This window comes from Tiliqua scincoides, chromosome 1 (genome assembly GCF_035046505.1).
Source record: "Tiliqua scincoides isolate rTilSci1 chromosome 1, rTilSci1.hap2, whole genome shotgun sequence".
NCBI lineage: Eukaryota > Metazoa > Chordata > Lepidosauria > Squamata > Scincidae > Tiliqua > Tiliqua scincoides.
Window position 1 is genome coordinate 66451479 of NC_089821.1, and position 12201 is coordinate 66463679.

Consider the following 12201-nt stretch of genomic DNA (forward strand, 5'->3'; position numbering starts at 1 on the left):
CCATAAGTCTCCAGCACTTCCGTTACCAAAAGGAAACTGGCCACAGAAAAGGTTGCCCCAAAGTCTCTCCAGTCTGGGAAAGGAGAAGTGCAAAACAAACCATATCATCTTTCTGTTTCCATTAGCACTCTTAGCATAAAAAGAAGGAAGCATCTATTGACTCACCAAGCCACTGAAATAAAAGCACATTGCTATACAGTACTATTCAGATGCTTCTTAACCCTAACCCTGTTCCAGCCATGAGTAATTTCACAAGCATCCTTCTCTCCTTGATTCTCATAATCTGGGCAAGCCAGGCACTGGATCCTTCTACAGCTGGATTCCAAGAATGCAAGCGAGCCGTGAATCTTCCTGCACTGGAAGTTCTTCCTGGAGGTGGCTGGGATAACTTGAGGAATCTAGACATGGGAAGAGTGATCAGCCTAAACTACTCATTATGCAAAACTACAGAAGATGGAGCTTACATCATCCCCAATGAGGTCTTCACTATTGCCCGTAAACAGAGTTACCTGGAGCTCAATTCAGAGATCATAGAGTCTTGGATGGATTACCAGTGTACCACGTCTGTTTCCATCAATGCAGAACTGTCCTTTTCCTATATCAGTGGGAAGTTCTCCAGTGACTTCCGTAGGATGAAAACCCACCAAGTGAGAGACCATGCTGTAACCACAAGAGTTCAGGTCAGAAATTTGATTTACACTGTAAAATTTGACCCTGCAGCTATTTTAGATGAAGGCTTCCAGAGACAGCTTGTTACCATTGCTAGCTACCTAGAGAACAACCATACTCAAATGGCTGACTACTTGGCAGAGATCTTAGTATTGAACTATGGCACTCATGTTATCACTGGGGTGGATGCTGGAGCCAGCCTTGTCCAGGAGGACCAGATCAAAGCCACTTTTGTCCATGACAGCTGGTCCAGAAAAAGTTCTATCACAGCTGCAGCTGGGGCCTCTTTCCATAACATTATCCACTTCGACAGCAGTGTTTCAGTAGGCACAGAAGACTATTTCACCAACCAGTACCTGTCCAACCGCACCAGCTCAAGGGTGGAGAGCTTTGGGGGATTGCCTTTCTATCCTGGGATTACTCTGAAAACCTGGCAAGAAAGCATCACCAATCGGTTAGTGGCTATGGACCGTTCAGGCTTGCCTTTGCAGTTTTTCATCACTCCAGTCAACCTGCCTGGATTGCCCGGCCCCACAGTGAAGAAATTGTCTAAGACAGTGGAATCCGCCATCTCCCGCTATTACACTTTCAACACCTACCCTGGTTGCACAAATGCAGCCTCCCCCAACTTCAATTTCTATGCCAACACAGATGATGGAACCTGTGAAGGGACAGCAACCAACTTTACCTTTGGAGGAGCCTACCAGGAATGTGCTCAGCTAGAAGGTCCTGATGCTGTAGTGCTCTGCCAAGACCTGGAACAGAGGAACCCACTCACTGGCACCTTCTCCTGCCCTGTGGGCTATGCCTCAGTCCGCCTGAAGTCCCAGCAACTTGAGGAAGGCTACAGCCACTTGGATTGCCACAGGGAGTGCTTAGTCTGGAAGATATTTTGCAAGTGGGTTTGTAAGGATGTTTTTACACTCTCCAGGGTGCTCCTGAGCTCATACTGGTGTGCAGCAAGAGGTCCGGTCCCTGAAAATTCAGGATTCTTCTTCGGAGGGCTCTTTACTGCCAAGAGCACCAACCCCATGACTAATGCCCAGTCCTGTCCACCCAGCTACTACCAGCTGAAGCTCTTCAACGAGCTCAGGCTCTGTGTCAGTACAGATGAAAGGGGACGAAGGAACTCTGTGCCCTTTGGAGGATTCTTCAGTTGCCAGGTAGGAAACCCACTGATGGGATTCCACAATGGAACAGATAATGATCCCTACCCTAAGAGGTGCCCAAACGGATTTAGTCAGCATCTGGCTGTTATCATTGATGGATGTCAAGTGGAATACTGCGTCCAGGCTGGACTCTTCACAAATGGGGCATTGCCCCAAGCCCGGCTTCCACCCTTCACTCACAAACCTGCCATAAGCCTTGTAGCTACTGACACAGTGGTGATCATGAGCAGCAATGGAAGCCAGACCTGGATCAAGGACTCCCAGACCCAGCTGTGGAAGATTGGCAGTCCTGATGACATGCACAACAGTATGAAGTCAGCTGGGAGTGCCAGTGAGAGCCTTTCAGGTGGAGAGGCTGCTGGGGTCACAGTTGGTGCTACCACTGGCTTGGCCATTCTGATTGGCCTGCTTGTCTACAGCCGCAGAAAGTACAAGAAAAGGGCGTTTAAACAAATGGGGGAGGAGGCAAAGAACCTGATGACAGACAACCCTTTGTATGGATGTATACCTGAAATGGAGGACACACTCCAGCAGGAGCAGGAAAGGCAGTCAGTTTAGGGGAGGGGTTGATACCTTTAATCAATATATTGTTATAAGCTTCTGTCTCTCCCACCCCCCCTTTAGCTTCTTCCTGCTGCCTCTTCTTCATCTGTTCTCAGTAAGTACATGCAATAGCAACTTCTTTGCACATCTCCCCAATATTGTTTATGGGCATAGCTGCAAGGGATTTTTGCAGGGTGGTGGGGCAAGGTAGACTTGGTAGAGGCCACACTCACAGCACCTAACTCAACCATTGTTCCATGCTAGTCCACCTGCCCATCAGCAGTGCAGTTGATGGTTTGAAGGGAAGAGGCAGTCTGCCAAAGGCTGTGGTCTGTACAAAGAGTGGCTTTGATAAGGGACACCCCCAAAGTGAAGGGTGGTGGAATCAAAGAGGTCATCATGAGCAATGTGGTTCATACAGGGGAAGGGATTTCTTTCCAAACACTTTCAGGGATGCTGATTTTCAAAAGCAATCTCCAGAAAGTCTGTAGGGCTCCAGACAAATAGAACAGTGACTGCTTGCAGGCACCTGAAGTGTGACCATTTGTATGAAGGCTCTGTCTATCCTGTCTGTTCACACTGAGACACACACACACAGGCTAAACCAAGAGTAACGAAGGCTGTGGCAGAAATGCTTCTGTTAAAACATGGATGATGTTGGGAATGGCTCCACATCCAGTGGTGGTCTCCCTTCCAATGCAAAAACAAACAAAACAACAACAAAAAAACCCGCTTCAGGGGACAAATTTCATCAGGGCCACAATGCAGGGTTAAAGGTTTTAAAAGCCCTTCCCCGCTCCACACTCCTGATCCTATTTGGGTCCCACAGCAGCTGCTATTTCCAAATTAAAAAATACATACACAGGGCCAACTACACATTTAGCAGAACATGTAGTTTAGTTGTCTTCCTTTAACTATTCAGATGCTGCTGCAGCAGACACCATCAAGGCAGAGATGCACCACCAAGCGTAGGATAACCAAGGATGTCAGCCCTGTGGAATCCTAGTCCTGCAGACGCAGACCAAGGTCCTCTGGAGAGAGCACCCTATATTTTTAATTTGTCTCAGCTACCTCTAAAACTCTACTTTCTTCTTGTAGGGAAGTTCTACAAGGCATTAGTGGAGAGTGTCCTGTGCTGGTCCTTTGTCAGCCCCCAGGGTTCACAGGACCTATCACAAGATTGCTGCAGCCAGGACAGGGTGCATGAAAAATGTCCTATTTGCTAGGGGGTGGAGGGTAAGAATCTCTATAGTTGTTGGATACAACTTGACAGGGACACTTTCTCCCAAGTACAAAGTGGACAGCATGAAGAAAAAGCAGACTCTCAACCACCAGCAGTGCTGGAGAAACAAAATCCAGATGATAGGGACAAGTTCTAGTTTCTTTTCCTCTCTTCTTGTACTAATGCAAAGATAGCAACTGCTTAGAAAAGAAAGGGCTTAACTAACCTTTGAAAAAAGTGCTTGGAGCTATTCAGATGGATGAGAAAACATGGTTATTGTCATATGCACGCACTTAGAGGAGAAATAGGGAGAGGAGAATGGGAAAGGGAGGCAGAGAAACCAAGAGAGAATTCAAAATAACTCAACAGTTCAGCCCTCGTTCAGTCAAAGTACTGAGATGCCAGAAGGCAGAAAGTAGCTGCAAGGCTTTTATTTTTCAACAAGACTCCCCCCTCCCACCACCACTTGTGTGGTGACACAAGTGCATTTTTGAATGTACAAGGCTGAGACCCACATTCCCTGGTGCATTAGCACCATTTTATTCTACTGAGAACAGTGTCTCTGCGATCAGCCAGCAGCCTATGCTCCATTACAGGAATATATAATCTCACAGGAAAGGACAACAGGAAAATGGACTCTTCCCCAGAGTCAATGAGTCAGCCACTTTTTTCTCTGAAAATCACGGCAGGTTATTGACAAGATTTTGTGTTTTTGGGTTTTATTTGATCCAGCAAAGGCAACTGTATATATGCATTAAAATATACTCTAAGAACGCAAAAATATATCGTGATCTTTTATAAACATAAATGCAACACATTTGGTGGGAATAAACCCAAATAAACAGGATTTTGCGCAAATGCACTTTAAGGAGCAGATGAACCGTCTCACAGATTTTCTCAAAGTTGCTCCTAATTGAGTGCCCAGGCATGCATCTTCCTGTTTTATTGCTTATTATAGTAATATGAATACTAGGTTGGTGGTGGAGGATCAGTTTTTAAAAAACACACAAAATACACCTCAGGATTCCAAACAGACATAAGATAGGACGAAGATGTATGCACTCAGATTTTACTGAATCAAACAGTGGAAACTACACACATTGGCAGATCATTTCTGTACCAAAAACCACAGTCAGTACTATATAAAAATATTTCTGGATTCCATACATATGAAACCCATATTCTTTCATCAAAGATAATGAATACGTGAAGTTTATCTATATATAACTAGTTTTGCCTCACTAGTCTGTTTCCGGGACATATGTGGTCACAAAATATGGAATTCCTAGCAAGGAAGAAAGTGAGAGAATGAATGGCTTGGAGAGTTATATCTCTAGAAGTGCTAGGGAATGTAACCTTGGAAAAGGAATAGGTAACTGTGTAAGGCAGTGATGTTTCATTCCTTGGACTCTGGAAAACCAGATCAGACCCATCCTAGTTTCTGAACCTTTAACAGACACAGCCTATTGTTGTTTCCAACTTTTTTTGACAGCCGTACAGATAGGGGCTAAGCACATGCTTTAAAAACAAGGAAAGCTGAGATGCTTAAGATTACAAACCACAGCCCAGATGGCAGATTCTGCGCTTGCCAAGGAAACACATAAAATAGACATGACCCCGATTATGGGTTCTTGTGGTGAATGGGATGCAAAAACATATTACTTTCAGCAGCTGCCAGGATCACTCCAGGAAAGAACTTGTGGTTTCCAACCCTTTTCCTGGCAGGCTCTGTGCCTTTAATCGCTGCATGACAGGCAGTCATTCAACAAACTTAGAATTCCTCAGGACTGCATCTTCAGGCAAGGGGAAAGCTGCACCTGTTATATTTCTGCCTGTCATGCAGCTGTTAATGGCTACAAAGCCTCTGTCAGGAAAAAAAGGTCAACAACCCTTAATGAATGTGAGTCTAGATTCCAAGACTGGTTCAGAATTCAGGCGAGAAATTTAGCAAGGCAATTCTGCTTTGTTCCTTCAAATGATTTTTGTTCCATCTGTGAGATTCTGAATATGCATGCCATTTCAGAATTAAAATCTCTCTTTGGGTCTCTGCCTTTTCTTATCCCATGGTATGCAACCATAATAAACTGGTTTTCAATCAGCTTCCCTCAAGTCTGGCTGTGAAAACATTGTTGTGACAGAAACAATGCCCTCTTGTGGCTGTCTGAATACTGGCGTTCACCTGCTCAGGAAACAGAAACAATGAACAAAAGACAGATGCACAGACTCAGAAAACACAGACACACAACATTTTTAAAACTGGCAGTGGAGTTTTCCTTTTATTTTACACCCCAAGGGTGCCATTCTCAGGCAATGCAACAAACTAGAGACGGGCAAAACGCACCGTTCACAAACAGCAAACGAACAATATACAGCATGGTCTCCCCCCTGCCCTGCCCTCCCACCCCCAAGACCACTACTAGTATCCCACATGACCTGCTTTGGGGTATAAGGAGGACAAAGGGGAAGAGATTCTTCCATCACCCCTGCTTCCCCTCCAGGACAGCATCGCATCAGGCTTGTCATTTGCTAGGAAGTATAAAATTATCAACAGCTGAAAGTTAAAGGCGGAAATAAATCAGCCAAAACAAAGTAAAATAAAAAGCAAATCAACTCCCTTCAGCTGAGAGACAACAGTGGCTGGCAGGTCACCCTCCAAAACTTCTCGTGTCCTGGAGGCTAAGTTACTTCTGAAGGAATGCCATGGTTATTCAAGAAGATGGTGCTTAAAGTGTTTAGAAGAGATAGGAAATCTTGTTCCTTGGGGCAGTCTTTGTTCTCCAATTAGACCAGCACTCTGTGAAACAAAATACACCATGGGAAAGATACATGTAATTTCAAATGCAAAACATGTGGGAAGATATATCAAGAAAGGAAACCCCTGAAGGTTTGTCGGAAATCAGGGCTTTTCAGATCTGTGATGTCCCAAATTCCTTTTTACCATCATTAAGTAGTAATGAACTACCTGAGAACATATTAAAGAACCTGGTCTCAGGAGGGACACACAGAGTTGGCAAAGGGCAAGCAGGACGTTATTTTGGTTCCTCTGTAAGAGCCTAGAGGGAGTGATTTTTCAAGCATATTTAGACCTGCAGGAGAAAGTAGGCATACTGGAATGTTAACACTCCCTTGGGAGCAGTGCTGAGGAAAAAGACAGGAGGATACACAAAAAGGTGGCATATACCCAGGAACCCAGAATTGGGACAGCATTAAGAACCTCAAACACTGCTGAATTAACAACCCTTGTGATGCCTCCAGGCTCCTCCTCATTCACACACACCCTACTTCCGCCACCACCTCAACAAGCAGTCAGTCAACCTCCACAATGTGCCCCATTCCATTCTTGCTTGCTTTCCCTCCAAGCCATTTCCTCATCTGAGCCTGCCCCACAGAGATTTCACATGGGTTGTTAAAATTGAATAAAGTCAAGTAGTAAATAAACTATGGCAGGCAGAGGGAGGGAAGGGGGGAAATCTACATGGATCTTATGTATCCTTGGTGCAGCCTTTTCAAGATGGCCACCAGTCTCATTTCTGTACCATGGCAACCTGTAGCAACAGCAGCACTGAGCCTCTAGGTCTAACTTAAGTACCATTTTGTTATACATCCTAGCCTCAAAGTATTTCTCATACATTACAAATATATATACATACATATATACGACAAACCCCCCAAACATGAGGTAAATAAATTCAAATCAGTATCCAGGGGACTTTCCCATACAAATAGTTCAAAGAACCCACCCAGGAGCATGTCGGGCAGAAACAGAAAATGTCTCTCTCACCTCCACCCACCTCATCTCCACTCATTCTAATTCACAACAGACATAAACAATCCCCTGGGATGCAATAAACAAACAGAAAGAGAGGTCACGGCACATGGTTCTGTACTGGTCTGGAATTAAGTACATGCAAAGAAGCAGAGACTGGACCTAAACTGTAAACAAGTTAATATTGCATGATGGAGCCCAAATGGGCACAGCAGAGCCAGCTGCAGAAACAAGGAATAATTCTCACTTAAGTCTGGAATGGACTGACTTGGTTTGAAGGCAGGAGTGAACTAGAGCCTAATACCACCAGGAAGAAAGCAGTCTACTGCCTTTGCTTGTGTACCAGCTGCAACAGATTCACTCTGCTCTGCTTTCCATTTTGAATTGTATTGGGGAGACTTTCATGCAGCTGACCCAGTTTGGAATGTATCAAAGAGAAGGTATTTCCAACCTACTTCTCTAAGGAACTGGGTCAGATCCTAGCAGTAAATGCAGGCCTGCTTCTTAGCTAATCTGGAACAGGACTGGGGAGGTTGGGGGTACCAGACCAGCAAACAGCACATTTCCAACTCACATTGAGCCCATGACATAAAAGCAGCAGTGACATGACCACATGGAACCAGGCACCTAGCTGGGGGAGAAAACAAGAAAAAAGACCAGGGCTGGTTTGAATCTTCAGTGCCTTTGGAATGGAGCGACCTTCATTGCTCCTGAATGGTACTACCACAGATGCCAGATGAGGCTGCCTGTCCCCCACAAGGCATACTTTGTTTTTCATAGGTTTTTAAGTGGGTCCCTAATCTCCCCACATGAATACATCACTGCACCCCATTGAAGAATGAGGCCAGGTATCTTAGCTACAAACTTACAACAGCTTTGGCTACAGAGGTTAATGTAACCTCAAGCCTCAATAGGACACGCTGCCTCATGCCCAAGATGAGCTGGGAAAAGCCTCCATGTTCATTTGCTCCTATTCACCAAGCGCCATGGGCCATATGAGCGCAGACCAGTGATTTCTCATCTTAGCAAGTCCTAAAGCAGACTGCTGGATGGACAGAGACAGGTCTTTTAAGAGGCAGGTGGTCGCTGTGGCAGGAGGAGGAGAGGGTAGAGCAGGCACAGTGGAAGAAGGAAGGAGCTTTATCCATGGAATCTTGCTGCACCTGTAGCTCCACCCCCAGGACAAGGCCCTTCCCCTCTCCTCCCACACTCTCAATCCTTTTCCTGAGCCGCACTCTCCTCTGTAATGCCCTGAGCAGCCAACTCAGCTAGCACATTGTCTAGGTAGTTGGAATCAGGGTAGCCATGGCCAGTAAGGTTGGAGCCAAACTCTGTCTTGTGGTGAATCTCATTCCAGATCACCGTATCCGACTCGCCGGTAGTGCTGGACGTGCCAATGGCAAAGATCAGGCGCCGATCCCAGGCTATGAGCAGCAGTTTCAGCACCTAAGGGAGGGAAGAGTATTGGGAAAAGGAATTTGTGTTAGATGAGTTATGTGCCAAGACCATGCTAAGGGTTACTTCACTGTGCACACTATGTGAATCTGATGCATTTCTCAAACAATGGATGTCGGTATGCAGAAATCCAATCAATATGTGAGTACAATTTCCACAGTTTCATTGTTGCAAAGCTGAGGTAACATTAAAAGCTCACACAATCAAAGGCATGCATGCATTCCTGTAGCATTCCTTTTATAAAGCCCTCTCCTTCTCCTGCCGACTTCCTTCTCAGTCCAAAGGTAGAAAGCTCTTATGGATCTCAAGCATGTAGAATGAACTGTTTGAGTAGATAAGATGCTTCTTTCCTAGAAAGACTATGGGAAAGCTTGCCTGGAGTGCAAAGTGAATAACTGCCCCAGGCGAACTGGGTCTCCTCATGGATTATTTTTAACTCTCTCTTTAAAAGGGAAGGGGGCTACCCACTACCAGTCCAGAGCACATGGACAAGTTGAGCCGCAACAAGGAAAGAAATTTTTCTCAACAAACGTGAAAAAACCTCATTTCTGTACTTGAGTCTAGACTCTGTATACTATCATTGGATCATTTGCTTCACACACCATAATATGGAGGAGCTCTCCATAGCATGTTTTCACACTACACATACACAAAATGAACTGCCTGTCACATTTTGAGGTGTAAGTGGGCACAGGCTAAATCTGCAACATAAAGCAGACATTCATGGCAAATCAATTAGGAGCTGATTAGTCCACATCACCCACCAATCTCCTCCTCTTTCTCTTTCTACTTCTCTACCATCCCTGCCCCCATTCCAGACTATTTCTACATAATGCTTAATGCCACTTATAATAAGGCATTCTGGAGTGCATAAGCTAATATTTCAGGCAAGAGGATTTCAGTTTTCATTCAGTATTATCTGGGCTTTTGAACAATTATCCACCTCAGCTTCAAAACCAGGAAATACTTTTGAATATTCAAAAACGCAAAGAATTTTTGGTGATGTGTGACTGAGGTTCACTTCGCAACAAAGCTACCCAGGTGCCTTTTTCCAAACTGAGCAGTGACCTCTAGAAACTGCTGTTAGGGGAGGGAACTGTTTGAACTGTGAGTTTAGAATATCAAGACCGCCTGGAAAGGTTTTGGACAGAAATGCAGATATTAAAGGGCTGCTTTTGGGAAGCAAAATGCAAGACAAAGACATTCAACAGAAAGTCATTAGTGTAACTGTTTCAGTACCAGATCTCCTTCATACAGAAAAGGTTGCTGACTCCTTCCCATGCTTAAATATGGGAGTGGGGAGAGAAAAGATTACAGGTAGTCTTCAAGTGAGGTTCTCGAATGAGGGTGTTTCCAGAAAGAGGATTCTGAAATATCTCACATACAGCACAATTCTAATTTGTGCTGGAACAGGGAGGCCAGCAGGCCTGTGCAGTATTCAGTGCAACTTTGGGGCCGACTGTGGCTCAGTTAGGGGCAAGGGGAAACTTTTCCCCTTACCCCAGAAAGAGTCAAAGTGGCCCCAATGGGTCTACTTGGATCTGCACCACTTCAGGAGATGGCACAGATCTGAGCAGAGTGGAGTGACCTGGAGCCACACTGTGTTGCCCTGGAAACAGGGCTAGGACCTGGCATAACCGCCAGGTCCTTGCCCTGCTTCCCACTACCTGCCCACCCGGTCCCGGAAACACCCGTCCTCCCCAGAACACCTCCAGCCTCCTCCCCACCCTCCCCATGCCCCCTCAGACCCCTGCATTGGGTGAGGTCGGATGACACAATCTTACCATGCCAGACCTGGATCTAGCGAGAGGAGATCAACACAACTCCTTGCGCTGGCCTCCCCAACTCTTCAGTTGACACAAATGTGCCTTACAGCATGTTTGCAGCACCCCCAGGTCGGTGCAAGTGACTTGGGACCACCAGTGGTATAGCAAGGTCATTTGACACCCAGGGCCCATAAATTTTTGTCACCCCATACGACATAATTAATGATTTGATTATTAATTATTTATTAATTCATTCATATTTTTATACCACCCGTCCTCTAAGCAGCTCAGGATTTGAAATGAATAATAATAATGGTCAGAAAATAAATGCAATGAATATTTCCCCACAAGCAATGGATGAAATTCTGCATCAAATGGTGTAACATGATGGTATTATTCCTAAAAGCAATGATTTCCAGAATTTTGGTCACTAGGGTGTCACCCCTGCCCCCAAGAATGTCTAATTGACCTGTTTTGAGTTAAGGCAGTGGTTCTCAAACTTTTAACACTGGGACCCACTTTTTAGAATGACAATCTGTCCAGGACCCACTGGAAGTGATGTCATGGCTGGAAGTGACATCATCAAGCACAATGAAATAAATAATTATAAATAATTAAAGAAAAACAAATAAATAAGGGGAAGCCAGCCCTGTTCCACCTAGTGAATTTTCTCTGTACAGAACAGCTGCAAGAACACCCCCCCCCAAAAAAAATCAGTGAGATTTTCAGCCCTCCCCAGTGCCCAGTTCAGTGTAAGTTCTTATATTTCAAGCATAGCACTATAAGGACCCACCTGGCTTTGCAAGTCTAAAAACAAACAAAAATTGACCTTACCCGCTCAAGCCTCTGTTTTATTCTTTGGGGTTAGGCTGCCTTCTGGAGCATTTGTTGAGCTCCACTTTCATCAGATCGGGACCATGCAGCTAGCCTTACATTCCCCTTTGCCTGACTTGACCAGGAGCCAGGGCACGTTTTCTTACTCACAAGTAAACAAAACTGTGTGGCTTACTTTTGCTTTCTATAGGGCTCAATACATTCAATCTGCTTGGAGGGAGGGACTTCCTTCTTGGGTGTTGCTTTCATTGGATAGGAACCATTCTGGTGTCACTGGATTCCTCTCAGCCTGCACTTTCTGACTAACTATGGCAAATTCACCTACTCACGAGTAAACGTGCAATATGGCTCGTTTCATTTTCCTTAGGGTTCTATGCATTTTTCTGTTTCGGTTTTTTGGCCATAACATTTGATGGAAAGGAGATATTTCAATCTGGTTTTTTGCATTACATTCCACTGTGTACAATGATGGAATGGCAAGTGGGACTGGGGGGTGGTGCCACTATGACCCACCAGACTGACCTAAATAAGTGCCACAAATGCCATGTCTAGCTTATGTATCAGCATTCAACATTTTGCATTTGCAACTGCATGTGTGGAGAACAATCTTCCTGCTGTGTGTCCTCTCCCATAATTCAATTTGAAATATGACCAACTAAGTGGCCCAATCCTATCCAGCATTCCAACAATGATACAGGCATGGTGCAGCCACAAGTTAAGGGGACACACATTCCCTTACCTTGAGGAGACCTCCAAGACCCTCCCCCATAGGATGCA

The 12201-nt window shown here is 45.1% G+C and overlaps 2 protein-coding genes across 2 annotated transcripts in view; one reads left to right on the forward strand and one right to left on the reverse strand.

The window, feature by feature from the left end:
- The first annotated feature begins 205 nt into the window (after positions 1-205).
- MPEG1 (macrophage expressed 1) lies at positions 206-5502 on the forward strand. The gene has a single exon (XM_066611353.1). The coding sequence runs from the start codon at positions 210-212 to the stop codon at positions 2394-2396; it is 2187 nt and encodes a 728-aa protein (XP_066467450.1). The 5' UTR covers positions 206-209; the 3' UTR covers positions 2397-5502.
- A 2946-nt stretch (positions 5503-8448) lies between these two features.
- Positions 8449-12201, reverse strand: part of DTX4 (deltex E3 ubiquitin ligase 4) — a 35281-nt gene continuing 31528 nt past the window's right edge. Inside the window, exon 9 of the mRNA XM_066635770.1 lies at positions 8449-8815. Within this exon, the coding sequence (XP_066491867.1) occupies positions 8582-8815 (234 nt within the window). The 3' untranslated portion in view covers positions 8449-8581. The remainder of the gene's footprint in view (positions 8816-12201) is intronic.

Bases quoted from the DNA above. Each gene is read 5' to 3' on its own strand.
- MPEG1 (XM_066611353.1), top strand. From the start codon at position 210: ATGCTTCTTAACCCTAACCCTGTTCCAGCCATGAGTAATTTCACAAGC.